This window comes from Onthophagus taurus, chromosome 11, assembly GCF_036711975.1.
Source record: "Onthophagus taurus isolate NC chromosome 11, IU_Otau_3.0, whole genome shotgun sequence".
Classification (NCBI taxonomy): Eukaryota; Metazoa; Arthropoda; class Insecta; order Coleoptera; family Scarabaeidae; genus Onthophagus; species Onthophagus taurus.
This window is the reverse complement of record NC_091976.1, coordinates 28387247-28410597: the sequence shown is the minus strand read 5'-3', so window position 1 is coordinate 28410597 and position 23351 is coordinate 28387247. Positions and strand designations below refer to the sequence as shown.

The window sequence follows — 23351 nt, the reverse complement described above, 5'->3', positions numbered from 1 at the left end:
TAACGGCGAAATTTGCAATTGTAGTGTTCCTAGAACCGCGTCTGCTGTAAGCAACACCACGGCGTAGGTTCTACATCCCACTCGTCCTACAATCACAACCACACAATACTTTAAAGATGCAACTAACTCAGTTTTCATTGACAAACCCCGGTTAATTCTCAAAACTAATATGGCGTTCGTCAAAGGGTTTATTGATTATTTGTGACGTAGCGCCCCTGCCCTGTAGGGCGTCCCTTTGGTCGATATGCAGAGGGGAGCACAACAAAGCAAGCTCGCACAAGGACGAAAGCAAAAGTTCAAGGATGCGATACCTGTAGAATGCTCGTAGAGTGGCTGGGCGAAATGAACCTTTCAATAACAACATTTGCGACCCATTCATGACCTTTCTAGGCGAGTTATAACGCATCGACTTATTTTTCTAATATATTTTTCAATTGAAGTTCGTAAAATATTAATTTTGGCTCTGACATCAAACGGATCGAAACGAAGCCAAATTGGGTCTACTTGTAGACAGATGAATGGCGCGGTGAGACAATCTTGGCCACCCACGTTTTGCGTACGCCTAAAACCGCGAAACACATAACCTGGTCGCGTCCGGCATCTAAATGACTGAGACGTAAACAGGAACGTACCAGATTCGTTGCATGACCAGGTTTCACCCAGCAGCTATTAGGAATGCAGAGGACGTGGTTCCTATCGGACAACGTTTCATGTTGACGTCACGTAAACTAAAAATAAGGAACACGCCGTGCCAACTTCGAAACGATCGTTTGCAGGAACGAGACGACGTTTCCTAAACAAACGATGCTCCAAGTACAGTAGTTACATATTTATCGTGCCACAGTAAAACCTATTCGTGCTTTAAATGGACGAAGAAGAGGTCTTTGTTAAATTTTAAAGCACATAGCTTTAAATAAATAAAATAGACGTTAACAGAAAAAGTATGAATATGAATGAATACAATGAAGATTAGCCAATCACAATTGCAAACCGGACACGACTCGTTCAAAACGAACTCTCTAGCGACGTGTCACGTCCTGCGACGTATCGTACGGCTTTAAAGCTACGTTACAACGTCACAAGTGACGTAGAGGTGTCAAGGATAGGGCTGCTCCACTCTCTCGCCGGCACAGGAGGTCGACGATCGGTAGTGGCGTCAGCGTCGCCGTCGGTTCCTGCGAACGAACGAACGAAGAATAGGAAGGTGAAGAGGAAGGAAAGATCAGGACAATCGGCCAGGCAGACGTCTGCTGCTCGTCTGATCGGAAACCGATTACCATCTCTATCTCTCTCGTTCGCACTTTTTTTTTTCAAATGCTTTCTCTTGATATCGAGTGTGTATGCACATGAAGGATATCACTCTACAACACCGATCGATCGCAGAATCGGAGCGAACGACCTCTTCAAGGGAGTCTGAAGCCGTGACCGTGTCTCTCACGTTCTAAATTAATCGGGTTGCCTCGGCTCGGCAAGCTCCAACCCGAAGATTACCTTTGTCCTGTTGGGAATCAATAATGCCCTTTTTCCGTGTTGAGGAGCGCATGCGCTCAATATAGAAAACCTAGCTGGGATAGCTATGTCGCAGAGTTAGATTTTTTGATCATTAAATTACTTCTTTTTGGTTTTTTTGTTATAATTTTATTTATAACAAATCGTTTCTGGAAATCAATCAGAGTTATTTAAAATTGTTTTATCTTCAATAACCTCAAAACCGCTTTATGAATGTAACAGTTACCCAGAATCACTTGAAATGTCTCATCTTGTGACGTGTGCATAATCGGGTTTTGGTTGAAAGATAACGCTTTTTTACTCGGAAATATGCTGATAGAACGGTTTTGCCAATACTCTTTCCGCTTAAATACCACAGGAAATTTTATAAATTTATTTTTAGTGTTGTAGTTGGGCGATGTGGTTTCGTATCACAGGAAGAGAGATTAAAATTATCTTCTTTGCTACTGGTTTTGTACTCGGCATGCAAATGCACGGCTGTTATGGCGATAAACGACGCAAATAATAAGTGTTTTGAGAAAAATGCGTATTTCATTTCCGGTTTTTTCCTGCAGCCTATAGCGTCCAGACAGGGGCAGTGAACGCGGCATTATTGATTTCCGAGCCGAATCCAGTTACACAATGAACCGCTAAGCGCACGGTGCAGATGTTGTCATGGGCGTAGGCGTAGCGCACACATACGCAAACTTGCACACGCCTCTTCCTGTTGTCCGCGACAGAACAATGTGCCGCAGGAAAGAGGAACCTTTAAATGGCTCGGCTGCTGTTGCTGGAGAGGTCCCTGACATCGCGTGGCAACATCGACCTCAAGGTTTCGGCAATTTTTCAATTTAGAAACGCTCCTCTCTGGCAACAGCCGATGTTTATCCTGCGGAAATAGTAAACAAAGGAGCCTCGTGCGTCAAGCTGGAGGTCGCTAACGGAATTATCACCCAAACAAAATAGTAAAAAAACGCACGGAAACAGCAATTAGCACTGTTCGCATAGATTTGCCAAGGCAAGAATATAAGTGGTTGTACAAACTTGTTTGATTTTTGAGAAAATAATAATCTATCTAACCGAGAATTGACACTCTTCACGGTTTGTTAAAAATACATAATTAGAAGATTTTAAGGCGGATTTATTTTCTTTTGTTGAACGTTAACAGTCCGGAAAGGCCCTAATGTGTTTCCAAGAACTCGAGGTCAATGTCAGTAACTGGAAATTACAATTTACTTAGTCGATTCTTAAATTTAAACTTTCATTATTTTAACCCTAAAAAGCTAAACAATGGTAAAGATAAAAACTAGACCTAGAACTAAAAAGTTTCTAGTTCTAGTGTTAGTTCTACTTCTAGTAATAAACTTTTTTTTTGACAAGATGTCCAAAAGTGTCCAGAAGCTTTCTAATGTTGGGGATTCGTGAAGATCGTGTCCTTGTGCGCTTAATCGGCAAATACAACTGTTAATTTACCGTTTTAAATCATGCAAATTAGTGTAAGGTACTCCAAGTGGTCCTTAGTTTCGTGAAATAACTGCAGATTCGTATTCTACACTGCAAATTCCGGACTACACAACATACAAATTCCAACTTTTTAATGAATTTTTATCAATTCTGTTGGAAAATTGGTGGGCTGCTCGACTGTAAATGTTTCTGGGGCACTAATAAGCATAAAAAATAATAACTGCTCACTTTTCCTAACTCGAATTACAGCGTCAGAAGTCAAGCACTCGGGCGGTTGTGATGAGATACCTTGTTCCTTGTTGGGCAAGGTATCTCACATTGTAACTGCGGGGAATTTCCGTGTGAGCTCAAGATAGCCTCCATAACCCCCATTTTCAAAAAAGGGAGATCCTTCAGTGATGTCCAATTATAAAATTTAAACTATATAAAAAACTTCTTTCTTGCTTAATATCAATTTATTCGGAACCGGTTTCGAGCTTAGCCCATCATCAGCCGAATTGTCAAATAGTTAAAAACGACGTCATTAAAACAAAAATTATGAAAAGAATACATATTGAAATATATCAATCGATAATGATGTATGTTATTGTGAACAATTAAAGTTAAAAACACAGTGTATAAATAAAATTGTATAGATAAAATATTGTAAAACACTTTAAAAAGAACGAAACGCACGAACAAAACTTGATATAATCACGAGAATGTTCTTTTTAACTATTTGACAATTCGGCTGATGATGGCTAAGCTCGAAACCGGTTCCGAATAAATTGATATTAAGCAAGTAAGAAGTTTTTTATATAGTTTGAATTTTAAATTTAAAACTTGCAACATGAATCCCAAACATAAGTCCAATTATAGACCTGTAGCTGTTCTTCCGGCAATTTCAAAAATTTTTGAAAGAGCATTCTTTACGCGATTAAATGAATTTGTTAACAAGTCTAATATAAGTAATAATCATCAGTTTGGCTTTAGGACTGTTAAGTCAACTCAGGATGCTGTTTTGGATTTTTATGCATTTGTGGTGAAGGGTCTGGATGCTCGATTATGGCCTATTCTTTGACTTGTTTGACTCTTAGAAAAATTGAGTCGATATGGTATTCGAGGCCCAGCCTTAGCGTGGATTCAAAGTTGCCTGTCTGGTAGGCAGCAGCTGGTAAAGTGGTCAAAGAATAATAGCACTGTCTACTCGTCTCGCCTCCCAGTGCAATATGGAGTCCCTCAGGGGAGCATATTGGTACCGTTGCTTTTCATTTTCTTGTACAGATTGTACACAGGTTTTATTTGCCGCCGATCGTTCCGTCGCAATAAATGCTAAATCAATTCTGCAGTTGTCAATGAGGATCACTGATATTGCTCGCGAAATGCTACATTGGTGTAAACGCAACTAACGCAGTTCATCTCAAAATACAATAAACCTGATTTCAGCGTGCTGGGTAAAGTAGACAGAACATCGGTTAAATACAATTTCTTGGTATCCAGTTTGATGCAAATTTTTCCTGGGATGAGCAAACACGAGTTCTTTCAAACAAATTGTCCTCACTCTCGTTTTTGTTTTTGAAACTTCGGAAGGTACTTGATACCGAAATTGTCAAAACTATTTATTACGGTTTAGTTTATTCCCATCTAAATTCTTTGACTTCACAACGGGTGTTTGTGGCCCAGAAGAAAGTCATTAGGTCGATGTTTGATTTGTCTTATAATGAATCATGTAAGGAATCATTTCGAAAGAATCGCTTATTAACCATGCCTTGTGTTTATATTTTGCAATCACTCTTATATGTAAAGAAACACTTTATGGAGTTTGCTAGGAGTGGTGATATAAATACTCAATACCCCACTAGGCAGGCTGGAAATCTGTACATATCCAAAAGCCGACTGTCTCTCACCCAAAATAGCCCTCAACATATGATGATTCGCTTATACAAGCATTTGCCGATAACATTTAAGAGACTTGATTTCAACCGTTTCAAGTATAAATTGAAAATTTCCTTACATCCAAATGCTTTTACTCAGTGGGGGAATATTTACTAAACACGGAATGGGACCACGACGATGACAGAGAATTGCAGTAATTTGTTTTGTTTCCTTTTGTGTTTGTTTTGTTGTATTTTCGCTGTGTATGTTTGCTGTGAGATGATGAAAGTATGTATTTTACCGACTATCTTTTGTAATCATTAGCGTAATGACAATTTCTGATGCTGTACAGCCTATGGAAATAAAGATATTATTATTATTAATGGTCTCTATAATTATCAAATAGTGTTTAAATGCTTTCTAGATAGTGATAAAGATTTGCAGAAGATTTTTAAAGATGTCCAGAAGTGTCCAGAAGATTTTTAAAGGTGTCCAGAAGTGTCCAGAAACTTTTTAATGATTTTTCGCTCGTCTCAAGACGGGTAAACCCGAATGTTTCTAGTTCTAAGTCTAATGTGTCAGTTCAATAAAGATACATTATACAACAATCTGGCGCTGAGTAACAAATAAAACTAGTACTAACACTAGACCTAGAACTAGAATCATTCTGGTTTAGCCGTCTTGAGAGACGTGCGGCTAAACCCGAATGTTTCTAGTTCTAGTTCTAGTGTTAGTTCTACTTTTAGTCCAATAACAACATACAATCTAGCACTATCTATGCTTACTAGCGCTACTTAACACTGTCACTAGAACTAACACTCTATCTAGAACGAACATCATGCCGTTTACAAGAAAATTTACCATGTAAATACACCACAGCCTTATCGAGCCATGGTTTCACCAGCGGTTACAGTACCTAACTTTGACTCGGAAATTCTGGCAATCTATTGCAGATATCTTGAAAGTTTCGGCCCATGACCTTCTTCAAAACCTACCACAAAGAATTTGTGACAACATCGCGGAAAGTGCTGTGTCGATTGCGTTGAGGACTTGTAATTTCCAAATTTGGCCTAAACATGTTTTCAATGATATATTTTGACTAATTGTATTTATTCATTAATATCAAAATTTGTATCTACAAGAAAATTTTTTATTAAATTTTTTTTCCAGTCGTAAATTTTACAATACTTTAGCATTAAAGTCACTTTTGAACAGTTTAGAAATCTAAAGTTTCTAGTTCTAGTCTTAGTTCTACTTCTAGTAATAAACTTTTTTTTGGACAAGATGTCCAAAAGTGTCCAGAAGCTTTCTAATGGTCTCTATAATTATCAAATAGTGTTTAAATGCTTTCTAGATAGTGATAAAGATTTCCAGAAGATTTTTAAAGATGTCCAGAAACTTTTTAATGATTTTTCGCTCGTCTCAAAACGGCTAAACTCGAATGTTTCTAGTTCTAAGTTTAGTGTGTCAGTTCATTAATGTCAAAATTTGTATCTAGAAGAAAATTTTTTTTCCAGTTAAATTTTACGATAGTTTAGATTTAACGTAACTTTTGAAGAGTTTAGCTTTCTAGGGTTAAGCAAACTTTAAAAACAACTATTTCTTCTTCAGATAACCTACGCGAAGTCGCTCGAAGTTGTCCTCGATCCCCAACAGTACCGCGGCGAGGCAACTCTGTAAAAAAACGCAACTGGTTTTCCGTTGGTCGTCCGAGAAAGCGACGACAACACTCAAGTTGAAGGTAAACGGACGGTGTTGCGTAACTGGTCTCGACAATTTCTTCTCGGAGTCAGTCCATTTTCTCTCGAAGTAACGGGACTCGAACTCCCCGATTTCTCTTTGCCCGACGGTCTCCAAGTTTTTAATCATTCGTTACGCAAAGCCAACAGCATTCGTTTCCAAATACGACGTGTACCTAAAAATACGCGAGCCCTGCAAGTGCAATGTTAGAGCGTTTGTTGGCAGGATGTGAATGAGCGTTCCAGGGTTTATTAGACTTAACAGTCCTTGGGGGAGCGCTAATTTTAGCCGTTCGTAAACGCCAAACGCCCGCATCCCGCGTCCTGAGTTTGTCCTTTGTCCGACAAACCCGGCAGACTACGTCTTGTAATTCGTTATGATATTTATGGAACGTACTTCGAATATCGTCCAGCGAAAGGCGAGCGAATCGCTCTTATTCGGCATAACGAAACGACTACGTCCTTACGACAGGATGTACTTATATAGATCATGGAACGTGACTGCGCAGTGAAAATAAACTTTCCTTTAAATAGGTGGATAACTGTTTACGCATCCAGAGACCAACACACGCTACGAAAACTTTTCGGATTATTTTGTATACGAATATGAGATAAAGTCTTATATTATCGTTTCATAGAATTGTTTATTACTATGACCGAAAACTATGACATAATCCAAGAATTCCAAGAAATAGAATTAACTAATTGATGAATATTATGAGTATTAATAGAAATAATGATAGTAAGGAGGGGAAGGCATAAAGAAATTATCTACACAACTATTAAGGAAAGAAAAGATTTATTATGATAGGTCAGCTCATAATAAACTAATCTCGGAAGAGATTAACAATAAGAAGAGGCGAAAAAATTCTAAGATACACATTTAATCTTATTTTTTATGTTTGCTAAATTTTGGCAGAAGTAGTAAATTTTGGGTATGTAATGCCTCGTTAGCCTTGATTTTTTGTGCAATGATGTTACCTTATAATGGATTCCAGGTCACAACAACATTGAGGGCAATGAGAAGGTGGACAAGCTGGCCAAAAAAGCAGCAAATGAAGAGAGTCATTGGACTTCAACCTGATCAACAAAATTTAGGACAAATTTCCATTTAGGAAATCGTGTTCCTTTCTTTGGTGTGACGGACTGCTTTCTATTTCAAAATCAGTTTCTATGCTTAATAGATTTTGGAAATAATTTTGCCAAATAGCTCTATAACGTTTTTTGTTAATGGAACTTCACCTCTGCTTCATAACTTTATAATCAGCAAAAATACGTTTTCCTTACATTAATATATAGTAGGCAGTATCTCTATAAGGTTTTATCTTTATGGAACCTCATTGTAGCGCCTCGCCCGCAAGCGTCTTCAGCTATAAAGTCTAATAAACATTAAAAATATAGTTTCCTTTGCCTTAGCTTGCAGTTGCAGTTTATATAAAAAAGTTTTCGAGGTTATATCTTCAAGCCGAGGTCGCTTGCGACTGAGGCAGAAGCTCTATAAGGTTTCATCTTTATGGAACCTCATTGTAGCGCCACGCCCGCAAGCGACCTCTGCTTCACAACTTTATAATCAGCAAAATACGTCTTCCTTACGTTAATATACAGTAGCTATGTGTATAACAAGGTTGCGATGTAGTATCTTCAAGCCGAGGTCACTTGCGACTGAAACAGTATCTCTATAAGGTTTTATCTTTATGGAAACTCATTGTAAACTCAATATATCTTGGCCATGAAGTTCGTATATCGAGAGATAATAATCAAACAAGCGAACTAATCAGAAGGATATGATATGATACTCGCATGGGCAGCCTACGGGAAACTTAGAGACATCTTCATGGGCGATATTCCTGTATATTTGAAAAGAAAGGCTTTCAATCAATGCGTGCTTCCTCCTTTGGTTATGACATACGGTTCCGAAACTTTAACATTAACGGTGGCCATTACCAGAAGGCTCAAAGTAACGCAAAGAAAGATGGAGAGGTCGATGCTACGTGTAACCCTATAAGAAATGAAGACCTACGAAGAAGAACTGACGTAAATGATGTGGTCAACATTATGGCAAAGCTCAAGTGGAACTGGGCGGATCATCGTCGCAAGAATGAAGAATGAGCAGTGGTTGCCTGATTATAATACGTCTTCGATCGTTGACAATTCCTCGTCTTCAACGCCCATTTCATCATGTTCCTCTACTTTCTTTTCCGAATCTGTATCACTTTTATACAGTGTGTCCGTAAAGTAACGGATATAGGTGATAAAATCATTATGAACGGTTTATGGAAAAAACCCTGAAACGGGTCTAAAGGTTTAAATTTTTTGCAACTTTTTGGTGTAGGTTTCAAATTTTTCCGTCATTTTTAACCGACTTATGACGTCATCGATATATTTTTCAAATGGCACTCCCCCATTTTTATTACGGAATACAATTCTCTAATATATCAGGAGTTATTCGCTCAACTTCATCTCGGATTCTGATTTTTAGTTCATCCAAAGTATTTGGTCTAGTGGTATAAACTTTACTCTTCAGATATCCCCAAAGGAGGAAGTCCAGCCCTCTTTATTGGAAGACTAATCTTTTGCGGATATTGGGTATGCGATTCTCTTGCCCAATGTGGATTTTGGGTAGCCCAATACCGACAATTTTGCCTGTTAACTTGCCCACTCAATGTAAATGTTGCCTCATCGGAAAAAAATTATATTTTTAACGAAATCTTCGTCGTCTTTGCACAATTGTTGCAACTGCTCACAAAATTGCGATCTTCTATCAAAATTATCTTCATTGAGCTCATGAATGAGGTTTATCTTATAGGGATGATATGTTGCGATTTTTAATATTTTGTGAACCGTTTTTTTACTTATGGCCGATTCGACCCAATATCCCTTACCGTAATATGAGGGTTTTCTTGCACGACTTCGAGAGATCCCGTACATGCCCATGATTTTTAAGTTAGTGATAATGCGGCTTACCGTACTTTGGCTTATGGGTTCATGGTCAGGATATGTTGCATCAAAGAGCTCTACTACTTCTTTTTGAGTTCCAGTTCGATCCCCAATTCCAATCAAACACAGAATTTCTATTCTTTCCCACTCGGTCAAATGTGCCATTTTAATAAATTAACAGCGAAAACAAATAAAAGTAAACAATAAACAAAAATTAACTCAAAAGTGATGTAAGAACAGTTTAAATCAGTGCTATAAGAAACAACAAGCTTTACTAAATCAGTGTTTGACACTTATAAAACTTAGAGAATTGTTTAAAATGATTGGTTACCATAGTTACTGATGGCTACTGCTATTTTTTCCATGTCAAGCAAATTTGAAGTAATTAAACTTTAAAGTAATTTTTCTTGAAAATTTTCTTATGTAACGAATATTAATATTGACTGTACTAGATTCAGAAAAACATCTTCTTTCATATACTACCGCAATAAAAATGGGGGATTGCTATTTGACAAAAATATCGATGACGTCATAACTCGCTTAAAAATGGCAGAAAAAATTTGTAACCTACACCTTTAGGATTTTTTCCATAAACCGTTCATAATGATTTTATCGCCTATATCCGTTACTTTACGGACACACTGTATGTACTGTTTGGGTATTTACCCTGGGCCGGAGTAAATACCTATTTTATAAATTGGACAAGCTGAGGATCAAACTTGTCGATTATGCAATGATGAGTCAGAAACAGCTGAACATATACTATGCAATTGCGTCGTCTAAGATACAAAATTTTCAGTAAATCTCCTTCGACACCTACCGAGATAAAGCTTCAAGACCTTAGGGTAATACTAAGGTTCATCAAGGACCTACATTTATGGAGGGCTAAAGTTACGATAGGTCTTATAGGTCGTGGTCTTATAGCCCGGCAGCAATAATAATATAATAATAAATTTCTCGTTATCAAGGTGAATTAGTAATTTTTAGAAAGGTTATTCAGACGTTTTCTTTCGCAACGCGATTCGCGTTATACTCCCAAATCCAGGTCACTACAATTAACGGTGACAATAATCGCTTTTACCGGAGGAGGCGCGCGCATCGTGTGACGTCGCGGCGGCCGCCATTGGTTCGGTGCGACATGTGACGTCACGATCGATACGCTACTGTTTCGCGCGTCGTAAACGCCGCAGCGCCCCCTCGCGTCGTCTCCGACAGTTGGAGCGTACGCCGCTGCTGCTAGCGGACCAGTACGAGCGCAGCCTTTGTTCGGGTCGGTTTCACGATCGAAATTCTCCAGGGTTGTTTAGTGTGCTGCAACGGCGCGAGATGGACAGTGATCCGCGAGTGATGTGCTGGTAGCGTTTTCGTTGAACTTTACAAGATCGAATAAATGGTGAAGATGTCGGTGATGCAAATGCAGCAGGCGAAGCGGCAGCACTGTTATCTTTGTGATCTGCCCAGAATGCCTTGGGCCATGGTCCACGATTTCTCAGAGGCTGTATGCCGTGGCTGCGTTAATTATGAAGGTGCAGATAGGATTGAAATTGTTTTGGAGACCGCGAGGCAGATGAAGAGGCTCCATGGGTTCCAAGAACAGAGATCGTCACATCCTACTTCGAAGTCTCATAGACAATTAGCCGGTGGACCAGACCACCAAAACGGGGATGTTGTAGCTACGTCTAGCAGACAACAAGCCGCAGGGGCTCATCATAGCTACAACGTTCATCACTCGAGAACTAATATTTTAACAGAATACCAAGGTACTCAACCTCCTCCTCCACCGAGAGGTGCCACCTCCATGGCAAGACCTCTTCAAGAAGCCACAACAGAGCACGAAGCTTTAGTAGCTAGGACTGCTGTCAGATTACCATCGACACACCTCGGTGCTGCTACTCACCACTCCCTACAATCTCATCATCATCATCCTGGAAATCAACGCTCCTCTGGGATCCAACAGGGACTTAAGAGGGGCCTCTCCACCGCCGACGACGATGACAATCATGGACTACATCACGCTAACGGCGTAAGTGATGTAAACGGCGCTAAGAGAATGTTAACGGTTGAGGAACACAGCGGACCCGCCGTACGTCCTCCTCTGACTCGTGGGGAATCCCTTCCTGCGGTCTCACTAGCCCAACCATTTGCTATAACAGCCGAAAGAACATTCAAGCAAGAGAAACATCCATTGAGGACTGCCTCATTTGATACAGCCACAGCCTTTAAACCTAATGGTGAGATTATATTTTCTAAGAAACACATTCAGCAGTGATGCCAAAAACCGCGATTCGATTTAGTAATCATCCAAGGTCAATTTGCGTCCGAAACCTAAACACGCGTTCTTTCTTCTGCGGTCGAGGCGCCGCGGCGCATCGATCGAGGAGACGCTGCCCGGCGTCGTCTGACGTCACCAAAGCGAAGCTCGATCGCGTGCTCTCGAAACCGGTTTCTGCGAGGCCGGTTAGACCGGTCTTGTCTTGGTCGCTTCTATCTTGCCATCTCTCCTCTCCTCATTTTCTGTCCCACCTCTTTGAAACCCGTCTTCACGCTGACGTCCTCCGTAGTAAACGTAGCGTTGACGTCACAGTCTCGGCTTTGGCGGCTGCCATCTTAAAAACGCGATACAACCGGATAGCGTAGTAAGTTTTGTAACACGAGGTTTTAAAGTTGGTGACAATGCAGACAAAGTAACACCATCAATATTTTTAATATTAAACCATATAAAATATGCGATTCGAAAGCCAACCAAAGAATAGGTTCATTAACCTATACAGTTATTCCATGAAGTTCAATTTACATATAATTCATATTAATCCAAATACAGGAATTACTATTTATATTTGTAAATATAAATAGTTTGTATTCTACCTGAAAGAGAAAGGTTAAAGTCTTTTATCACACAACTGTTCCGTTGAAAAAAAAAGAACCTACCTGAGTCGGGTCTATCCGTCATTCAAACGGTATTGAGTAACGACGGCGTGGAATAATAGCTATTGTAATCTGTCCGAAAGAGCTTGAGATAGTCGTTTGGGTCGTGAGAAAGAAACCTGAAGGTCATCCCGTGTTCGACATTGAGGTAATTTCTCCTTTCTCTGACCTTCCGACAACAGTACAATTTCGTGGCAAAAATATCCTGTGTAACATCTGCCTGCGGACGTTTGTCCACCTGCTTCTTCGGAAAGTGGTCGCACCTGTTGCCCCTATGCGAAATTAATGATCCGCAAACATAATTATGTTTGCCTGAAACCTTATCTCAAAGCCAAGGTCAGTTTAATAACATGTTCAAAACCACCCTACTCCATACCATACCATTTATACATATATCCTTGAATAAGCCATAAAAAAAAATATGCGATTCAAAAGTTAAAAAAAAATATGTAGACGAGTTGGCGGTTCTGATAAAAAGTCCTTCATTCTCATTGTATTATTCAAATTGATCGTGATTCGTATGAGTCAACCGCGTCGTCTCGACGAACGGTTTATTCTCTCATCGCGTACAATGACAATTTGGCAACGTCTTATTGCCATTTGGCAACGAGGCGCGGTGACGCTATTTCCGCCCGTGTTAAAAATACGTAACGCGCCGGAGCAAAATCGCCCGTGTCACGCATTCCTCGTCTCGAATCCACACGAAAGCGCACGAACGTCGACGCCGCCTACTACGTCACGGCTGCATATCGAGGTCACGTGGGACAGACGGCTTCGAGTGCCGTTGGAAAACTGCCTGAACGAATGAACTCTAAACGGCACGACGCAGACGTGCTCCAATTTTTCTTGGAATATTGCGCCGTTCGCTAACTCACTACTATGTTATTTCTATATACGCAGTATATAATTTACATTTTTGTGAGCAATTTTTTTATAGTTTTTAAAAGAATTTGGATACATTAAAAACAATATTTGTGTTGATATTATTGTATGTTACACACGTTCATGCGTAACCTTCGTCAACTTCTCGTTGTTTTTCTACCGAACAGACACGAAACGAAAACATGGCAGACGCTTGGCTAAATTTGATTCAAGGCCAATTACACCACATTATGCAGCCGCTGCACAACGTCACGTTGCTGACGCATTGTTTCTAACTTCCGGGTTTTGGAATCACTGTTGGTTGTAAATATTAGGGCTAGATTAAATAGAAATTTTTTTAGGATACACAGCTCCGGTTTCTGTGGCAAGCGGAAATAGTACCACTTCTAGTTCGCCTTTAAGCAACAGAACTGTTTCGCCCCCGGAGGCTAATACCACAGGTAGTACACAACAATCACAAAGTAGTAGTGCGAATTTGGGACAAAATCCAATGGCTGCCTTAATTTCTGCAGCCGACAATTTACCGCCGGGGAGTCCGAGATCTGCCGGTGGTAGTCCTCCTAGTACTGTAGCGCCGAGATCGGCATCTAGAGGCTCGCAGCATTCGCCAAATTCAAGCGGTAGGTTTTTTTTTTGCTTTTTTGCAATTTCTACAATCTTGAACGTTTCCGTTAGGATCTACGAGTAGTCGTCGATCGTCTGGCTCGAGACATGTCTCTTCTACCACAGTTACGTCAACCGATGTTTCAGCTGGGGCCTTAGGTGGACCCGTCAACGAAGGAACTACACCTGCCGGGGAAAATGTTACTACTCCTGCTCCGACACAGACACTTAAATGCACCTTGTGCCAGGAAAGGCTTGAAGACACTCATTTCGTGCAATGCCCTTCTGTACCACACCATAAATTTTGCTTCCCTTGCAGTAGAGATAGCATTAAACGCCAAGGAGCTGGAGCAGAGGTATTTTATTTTTTAATAAATAAATTAAATTATAATTTAAACGTAATTATTTTTCAAGGTTTATTGTCCAAGTGGGGAGAAATGTCCATTGGCTAATTCGAGTATACCATGGGCGTTTATGCAAGGTGAAATAGCGACGATCTTAGGGGAGGACCATAAGGTGAAGAAGGAAAGGGAGTCTTAATGGGGCCGAAGGTAATAACGTTGGCTCAGTTGACAAGCCCTTAAAGGGCGACGTATCCAGAAATTGTAATATTGGGAGCTGGGCGCGCGATTGTTGTTGGTCTGTTGGTCGTTGGAGGGCAGGATTTGCAAACTTGGTAGAGGCTGTGGTCGAATACATTTGTTTCTGAACGCACTTTGTTTCTTCCCCTGGAGATTAGCCAAACGGCGTGGGGAAGAACTTGTGTAATTAACCGTACCGAATTATGATAAAAATAAAGGTTTAGACAGTCTATGGACCGTTTCACGCAAACGAAAGGCTAAATATCGCCGAATTGTACTTGTAAATAAGCAGTTTTCGTTAGCTGAAGGAAAGCAAGGATACACAATTTTATGCTGGAACGAGAATTTATTTTTTTTTTGTAATAAACAATTATATTGTGAAAAAAACAGCTTTTATTTGTGTTCATTGTTTTTTTGATTAATTAGAATTATTTTTATTGATAATATTACATGGTTTCTTTAACTTTTTGATTTCTCTGTGTACTTTTTAATTCTTGTAAATACTTGTAAATATTCTAATTTTTCGCTATATTAATATCTCCTTTTTAAGTGTACAAAGTAATTTTTAAGTGATAATAAAAATATACGCACAATTATATAAGTACATATATAAATGTATTTTACATATATTTGAGTTCTTTTTGATATTTATCTCTCGATATATACCACCAGATTTATTTCCAAATTCTGTAAATAAATATAACTTACATAACCTAAAATTTAAAACGATCATATTCCGATGAATTCAGTCGAAAAAACGATTTGTTTTTCTACGATTTCTTAGTTTCCCTTACTCTTACATATTTTATTTGTTAATCGGAAGGTAAAAACCTAGTCAAATCATGAAGTGCTTCGAGCGCTTCATCATAGGAACTCCAAAACTCGCTGGTAAATTTTAAGGAAGATATCGACATTTAAAAATCCTTGATAAAGAGAAAGAACATTTTTAATAAAAAAAACTTGTATATTTGTATCTCCTTGACTTTGTCCAAGGTCGACATTTTTTGAACGTTTTGTTTAGAAAGATAGTTGATAAGCTACGATGATAAAGAATTTGAATTTTTAATAACTTGTTCTTTTTAAACAAACCTTTCAAAAAAAGAACTCGCCTACTTTTCATCACATAAAGGACTTTGTAAATATTACTAATCTTGTAACAACTATTTGAAGCAATCTTTAATATTTTATTGTTCTTATTGAAAAGAAAGTGATTTAGGTCGTCTTTTAACTCGTTTATAGAATTATTTGGTAATGTTCTAAATCTTTCTTGTAGAACTTTCCTCCTCCCTTTTTTTTGCTTTATTTACCTTCTCACAAGATCGTTATTATTGTCGCGTAGAAATTTAAGTCTCGTGTATAATATTGAAAAAAATTAACTTATAGAATTTTTGGGGGGGGCGCGTGTATTATACCGAGCGTTCTTAATGCCGAAACAAAAATAATAAAAATCAATATTATGATAAATATATTATTAAACATTTGTGATGACAAAGCACAGTTTTAATATCGTATTGACAATGTCAGTTTTTTGTAACTTGATTGTTGATTAAATCAACTGGCATAATTTGTATGTTTAATGAAGAAAAAAGCTTGTACAATCCCGCTGTTACTTGATGTGAAATAAAACTGAATATTCAATGTGTAATCGACTTTTTTTTACATTACCAAAAAGCTTTAATTAATATTAACCTTAAATCAATTCTAATTTTGTTTATTTTTTTTTGTTCTATATTATGCATAGCACAATTTTATTGTATAACACCTAGTAAATACATACTAATTAGTTACTTATTTTTAACACCAAATTAAGTCCAGTCTGCTTCACCCATAATATAGATAAATATTGTCATATTTTTACCGTTTTAAGACCAAAACACAAAAACTGTATCAATTGCGAACCTTTACGTATCAACGTGCCATTTTTCTAAAGAAATGTTTAATATGGTCATAGACGTGCCATAAAAAATTTTGACTTGTGATTACTGGGAATATAATAGTAATAAATACTATCAACTCAAAACTTTTTATTTACTACGAAGAGCATTTTGCAATGTTTCAATCATACGCGTAATTTAAATTAAAGTTAAATTAGTGTGACTTCTGTTGTTGCAGATTAGATGACAAATAACATATGTTAGGGTTGTAAGATGTTACTTTTAGCAAAATGCATGCTGAATTGGAGTCATCTGTGAAACGGTTTCTAACCGAATCTTTAATGTTATTTATCTCTGAAAATAATGACTCGCAGGCTTCTGAGCCAGCTTCTTTCCGATAATTCGCTGAAAATTCCCTGATTGAAGAATCAATCACAGAAATAAATTCTCCAATAACTTGGTCTTCGTCTGGTTTCTCATGTATTAATCGTTGATATATTTTTTCAAATTTTGAAAATACTTGTAGTTTCTTGTGATAATATCGTTCCTGAAAACTTGCAGTTTAGTCTCAAAAGCGCGAATGAGATTTACCATGACGATAATTGTTTTATTTATGCCTTGAAGCTTCATTAACTTATTTTACCGGTTTCAGGCTGTAAGAAGGTTCTTAACATTCACAAAAGTTGGTTTGTAATGTACCTTATAACTGTATTAGGAATGTAAAAATGACATATCGGTAATGTAAAAGTGACATATTGGTAATGTTATATTTTTACAATACAGGAAAAGAAGCTACATATTTAATAAACCTAAGTACCTTAAGTACCTAAGTACCTTAAGTAACATCTTTGTAACTACCTAGCAACAAACTTGTATATGACTTTGGTGCGACTTTGACTTTTACGGAAAAGTTGCAAATGAATTTTTGATTTACTATTGTTCGCATTAAAGTCATGAAAATGCGAAGGTGGTCGCCTGAAACCGATAAACTATTGAACAAACCTCGATGTTATGATACATTACAGCCTTAGATGTCTTAAACATAACATCTGCCGCTGTAATAAATGTTATAACATTTCTTGGTATGTTAATAGCTATAAATGTTGGCATATGTCTGTAAAAAATATCAATTTTGAAAGCCACATAACATCCAACAACTGTGGGTATTCTTCAACTTTTCCTTCATTTTGCAGAAACAGTCTGATTTCTTCCAAGCAATTAACAAATCTTTGAAGTACATTCTCGCGACTCAACCAGCGAACATTATTGTACATCAGTAAGGCATTGTACAGGGTGGTTCAAATTCGATGTCCGAATAGGCTAACTCGGGAACTATAAGAGTTAGAAAAAAAGTAGCTTACATGTCATGATCTCGTTTTTCGAAAAACTGCTAATGCCGAAAACCTCAAAGCGCTATCGTTTTTTGTTTTTCCCCTAGAGGCCAAAATTGAAAATACCGTAAAACCAACAAGTGCAATTATCTTGGTTATTATTATAGGTGGAGTATTATAACTAAGATATTATATGGACACTTTTTTACAGAGAATTTCATGACGTTATCAAAAAAAAATTTTCGGTTTTAGATTTTAAGATATCATGAGTATCATGACAATTATCGTTTTTTTATATGGAAACAACCACTGATTATTTTAAATTCATTATTTTTTTCTGATTACAAAAATATAGGGTTTGACTTGTCTATTTCTTATTATTTTAGAATAAAGCTAAAAATAAACTTTTTTTTAGTATCGTCAAAGAAATTAAATTTACCGTTTCCTGTAAATTATAACTAACAATAAAAAAAACATATTTCTGATATTTGAAACAAATACATTTGTTGGACTATTTAATTTATATTTGTTTTACACAAAAGTTGGAATAGATTACATTATTTCACATTTTTTATTAATATTTAATATTATTATTAAATGACTTAATAAATTGTTGATAGATGGCGATCATATATTTTTTTTAATTCAAATAAACATAGCAACTTTTGTTTGTATTCAAAAATTTTCTGAAGTGTCAAATTAAAAATCCTGTTTTTTAAGATGGATTACGAAAATTATGAAAAGTTTAACATGTTAGAATGTTACATATTAGAAAATAAAGTAAATTTTATATAAATTTTTAGTAGAATAATTTTTAGTTATAGTACCGTAATTTACAGGAAACTGTAAATTTAATTTCATTGACGACACTAAAAAGAAAGTTTATTTTTAGCTTTATTCTAAAACAATAAGAAATAGACCTATCTAACCCCATATTTTTGTAATCAGAAAAAGATAACGAATTTAATAAGCGAATAATCAGTGGTTGTTTCCATATAAAATAACGAAAATTGTCATAATATCTCAAAATCTAAAACCGAAAAAATTTTTTTGACTACGTCATCAGATTCTCTGTAAAAAAGTGTCCATATAGTGTCTGAGTTATAATACTCCACCTATAATAATAAACAAGATAATTGCATTTGCTGATTTTACGACATTTTCAATTTTGGCCTCTAGGGGAAAAACAAAAGACGATAGCGCTTTGAGGTTTTTGGCATTAGCAGTTTCTGGAAAAACGAAATCATGACATGTAAGCTACTTTCTTTCTAACTCTTATAGTTTCCGAGATAGCCTATTGACTTCACCAAATACACCAAATTGACTTCATCTAACAAAGCATCGAACTTTCGCCTGTTTAAAACCTCCGACGAGATGAGGTTGATTATTTTTGTGACTACCGCCATTACATTATCAAGAGATGTTAAACCACTTTTAGCACACAAGGCTTGTTTAGTGGAATTGAAGAATCGAATGCCCTACGTACTGTTTTCTTATTCCTGATGGCTTGTAGTTCCTTAATCACAATGCATCCTCAGTTGAAACATTTAGCCGGCATTTCTTTGGCTTTAGTGCATTCGTTGGTCCAGTGTTCACCAGCACATTTAACACATCTCGGATTTTTGTGTAAGTAAGCTTTGGTGTTGCTCCAACCTTGACACCTTTTGCACTTTGGCATTCGTTTTGGCTTTCTGTACTCTTCGATTTTGACACGCATTCCTAATATGTTTGTTATTTCATGGATTCTTTTTACATCCTCTGATGGTGCAAAATCCAAGATTGTACAAAAAAACAGGCCCTTTTGTTTTGTATTTTAACATTTGGGTTACTTTATAAATGTTATAATTGCGCTCCAATACAGCTTTTATGCATCTTTTTAGCGACCACTTTCAGATTTCTGGTTTGCTTATTTTTATAAGATGACCAGGACAAATTCTTTTCAGTAAGCATCTTTGATCTTCTGAATTAAGATTTTTTGTGCCATAAAAAAAATTAAATATTTGTGATGACAAAGCACTAGTTTTTTAGTTTACCAAAAAGCTTTAATTAATATTAACTTTAAATAAATTCTAATTTTGTTTATTGATAATTTCTTTATTGCAGGGTTGATCAGCAAACCCAAATGAACGAGAAAAAAATTGAGCAATCCGAGCAACAAACCGAAACAGCAGGATTGAAAACGCAAGATCAGTCGGTCGATAATCCAAAAAAATCGTTAGATTTACTCCTTGTTGATAAATCTATGGAATTTGATTACTTGGACCAACAAAAAGAAAATTTATCGAAAGTTGACGAACTTATCGACAAAGCGGAACAATCATTAAAAGCTTTAAAAAATGAATTTTATCAAAACACCGATTTAGCTCCGCCACCTAGTCCTCAATTAGCTGCGCGATGTTGTATCGATGAGATCCTCGAACAACCTTTAATTCAATTTTCATGCTCAAGTATTGAAAAATCGGAATGTTCATCTCAATTAAATTTACCCGAAAAGGTTACACCGAAAGTTTTGTTAGATTGTGGCACATCTATGAGTAACGAAAAAGTTGTATCAAAAGATCAAATGGTGCAATGTTGCCCTCTTCCAGTGATGGTTAACGCCGAAGTTAACACTGATCCACAAAGACCAGAAAAAGATTATATCAGAAAAGCAGAAGATGCAGGAATTTTATTTCTATCGAATCAATCAAAATCGTTAGATTGCAGCGAATACGATATTTTGCCAAAAGATGAGGATAATTTTTGTGGTTTAATCAAATCAATTGGAAATCAAACTGACACTGATTGCAACACCGAATCAGATTGTACTTGTCCTTTAAATTCCGAACTGAAAGAATTAGAAGAAGATAAATCATTAGACGATATAAGCGAAAACTTCAACGATTTTCATTTAAATACGATTTCAGAACGAACGGAAATCGAGGAATCCGAAAAAATCATTCATAACGTAGTTAACAAAAAAGAATCCAAATTAAAAGTGCAAAATATGCCAAAAATCGATATTAGACCATCTTTAACGATGCAAACGTTATGTAAAATTAATATTAAACCAAGCGGTAGTTTTGAATTAAATACGCCTAAAAATACAAACGTAGGATATCAGGAGGTAAAACATAACACCATAAAAGATATCGCTAAAAGCAATAAACAATCGGGAAGAAGTGATACCCCGAATTTATCGTTATCTCAAACAGTTACGATGCATCTTAATCAAGAAATAAACGGAAAAAATAAAAGTTCTGATCGAACCAGTCCTTCGAAATCTAAAAACGTCACACCTTGTCGATCTAGATCTCCAAGTCCTTTGAAATGTAAAGTTTCAACGAATCCTTCCTCACCAAGTTGCTCAAAAACAAATTCAACAAATTCATGTAAAAATCAAATTCTTTCTGCTTCACCTTGCAGATCGAGATCATCAAGTCCATTAAAATGCGAAAATAAAATAACTTATCTTAACGAGTTTTTTACTCACACTCCAGATGATTCGGATAACGAATTCGTTTCTAGCATTTCAATGAAACCGGGTAATTCGAGACAATCTTGTATTTGTGGCCTAATACCGAATGATATTGTTCGAAATACATCGGAGGATTCCTCAGCGTCAAAATCAAAAAGTATGCCCATAAAACAAGATGAACCGGTTGAAATAGCAAAAGGGTCAAATTCAGAAACGAAATCGAGAAATTCTAATTTTATCCCACCACCAATTGTAAAAGAAATTAATCAAAAACTTTATTTAAAAGAGGATCAAAATTTAATAGATACAAAAACATCCGTTGATGAATCATTAAAAACTTCAATTAGAAAACGTAGTACATCCAGTGATGAAGGTACGAAGAAAAAATTGAGTTTCGAAGAAGATCTTTTAAAGTTGCTTGAACCGTTGACAATTTTAGATCAAAAAATTAGATCACCCGAAACAACTCATATAAATTTAGATGAGGAACTTTTAAAATTAAAATTAAAATCAAAAATCGATGCTGAAGAACGTAACATTTTAGTTTCCACAACAACTCAAACTGACGATATAATCGATAAAAATGTTTCAACTCCTAAAGATGATTTAACGAATACTTTAAATAACGAATTATCACCGAATAAAAGTGAAGAATCAACCGAAAGTGAATACGTTTTAGGCCGTGATGTTGCCACTCAAGTATCACAAGAAGATTCCATAAAAACAATTAAATTAAACGAAATTAAACATTCACCACAAATTTTACCTCAATTAAAAACAAAAAAACCAAACACGATTAATAATGAAATAAAAGAAAGATATTACCTTGAAAATGATACCCCATGTTGTATCAATAAACCACTACCAAAATTACACAAATCTAAACCTTACCATAATCAAAATTCATCAAAAATAGTTCCTTCTGGTGATTCTTTAACTTTACCTCAAAATCATTATTCGAAATGGTTTGAGGAAAATGGTTGTAAAGCAACATTAGAACGAACAACTTCACAAATCCCGCGTGATTGTAATCAAAAAGGATTTAAATCAATCCCCGCTTGTAATTCGGCGATATTATCACAACAACATCATTCAGATTGGGTGGAAGAAAAAGGTTACAAAACGGCGTCTGAACGAACGATGTCATCGAATACGAATACGTGTAATCGGAGGCTTAAAAAATCACCTAAATTAACCACTGATTCTTCTTGTACGATAAGTGATGATCGATCACTTCTTGAAGAAAGCGTTTCCGATGGTGAAATAAGATGTAAATGTAGTGTTAGTATCGGTGAATTACATTTGTGCCGATACGCTAATGATATTAAATCGAAATGTATTTATAAAAAGTATCCCGAGAGGATTGTTAAACCGCAAAGTATTGTTAATGAAACAGTTTTTTACGATAATTGGATTGCTTATTATACTTCATCGTCAGGTAGTAGCGGAGAAGAACCTGGCTGTTATTCAAGAAAAAATAATGTTTAAGTGTTATTTTTGTTTAATTAATAGTTTTTGTGAAAATAAATTATGTCTTGTCAATGTTATTATTGGTTTTCTTTATGTTCTTCTTTTTTATCTTTTCTTCTAGATGCCATCTTCTAAAACTACGTCTGTTTTTTGCAATATTCTTCACTTTATGCAAATTCCTCCTCTTTTGCGCACTCTCTCTTCCCATTTCATCCTTGGCCTGGCTCTTCTTCGTTTTCCAACTATTCATTTTTATTACTCTTTTGTGAGGATCAACTTCACTTAACTCCATAGAACTAGAAACTAGAACTAGAAACATTCCAGTTTAGCTTGATTCTAGTTCTAGGTCTTGTTTTAGTTCTAGTGATAGTACTAGTGTAAAACTAGAACTAACACTAGACCTAGAACTAGAAACATACGGATTTAGCCGCACGTCTCTCAAGACGGCTAAACCCGAATGATTCTAGTTCTAGGTCTTGTGTTAGTTCTAGTGATAGTACTAGTGTAAAACTAAATCTAGGTCTAGTGTTAGTTTTAGTTTTACACTAGTACGAATGATTCTAGTACGAATGATTCTAGTTCCAGGTCTTGTGTTAGTTGAAGTGCAAAACTAGAACTAAGACTAGACCTAGAACTAGAAACATTCGGGTTTAGCCGTCTTGAGAGACGTGCGGCTAAACCCAAATTTTTCTAGTTCTAGGTCTAGTGTTAGTTCTAGTGATACCGCTAGTGCAATACTAGAATTA

The 23351-nt window shown here is 36.6% G+C and overlaps 2 protein-coding genes across 3 annotated transcripts in view; both read left to right on the top strand.

The window, feature by feature from the left end:
* LOC111423742 (uncharacterized) overlaps positions 1 to 22682 on the top strand; it is a 48632-nt gene extending 25950 nt beyond the window's left edge. Inside the window, exon 3 of the mRNA XM_023057052.2 lies at positions 19782 to 22682. Coding sequence (XP_022912820.1) covers positions 19782 to 22623 — 2842 coding nt within the window. The 3' untranslated portion in view covers positions 22624 to 22682. The remainder of the gene's footprint in view (positions 1 to 19781) is intronic.
* On the top strand, positions 10727 to 16118 carry LOC111423743 (Protein interacting with Ttk69 and Sin3A). Of its 2 annotated transcripts, XM_023057055.2 has the most exons (5): positions 10727 to 11713; positions 13631 to 13729; positions 13802 to 13909; positions 13965 to 14248; positions 14307 to 16118. In XM_023057055.2, exons 1-5 carry the CDS (start codon positions 10873 to 10875, stop codon positions 14430 to 14432), a joined length of 1458 nt encoding a protein of 485 aa, XP_022912823.1. In that variant the 5' UTR covers positions 10727 to 10872; the 3' UTR covers positions 14433 to 16118. The 2 variants fall into 2 exon arrangements, with proteins under 2 accessions (XP_022912823.1, XP_022912821.1); XM_023057053.2 differs by having other exon boundaries at positions 13631 to 13909.
* Positions 22683 to 23351: the final 669 nt, after the last annotated feature.

Bases quoted from the DNA above. Each gene is read 5' to 3' on its own strand.
- LOC111423743 (XM_023057053.2), top strand. From the start codon at position 10,873: ATGGTGAAGATGTCGGTGATGCAAATGCAGCAGGCGAAGCGGCAGCAC. The intron at 11,714-13,630 runs GTGAGATTATAT...AAATTTTTTTAG, and splicing joins CACAGCCTTTAAACCTAATG to GATACACAGCTCCGGTTTCT. The intron at 14,249-14,306 runs GTATTTTATTTT...TTATTTTTCAAG, and splicing joins GCCAAGGAGCTGGAGCAGAG to GTTTATTGTCCAAGTGGGGA.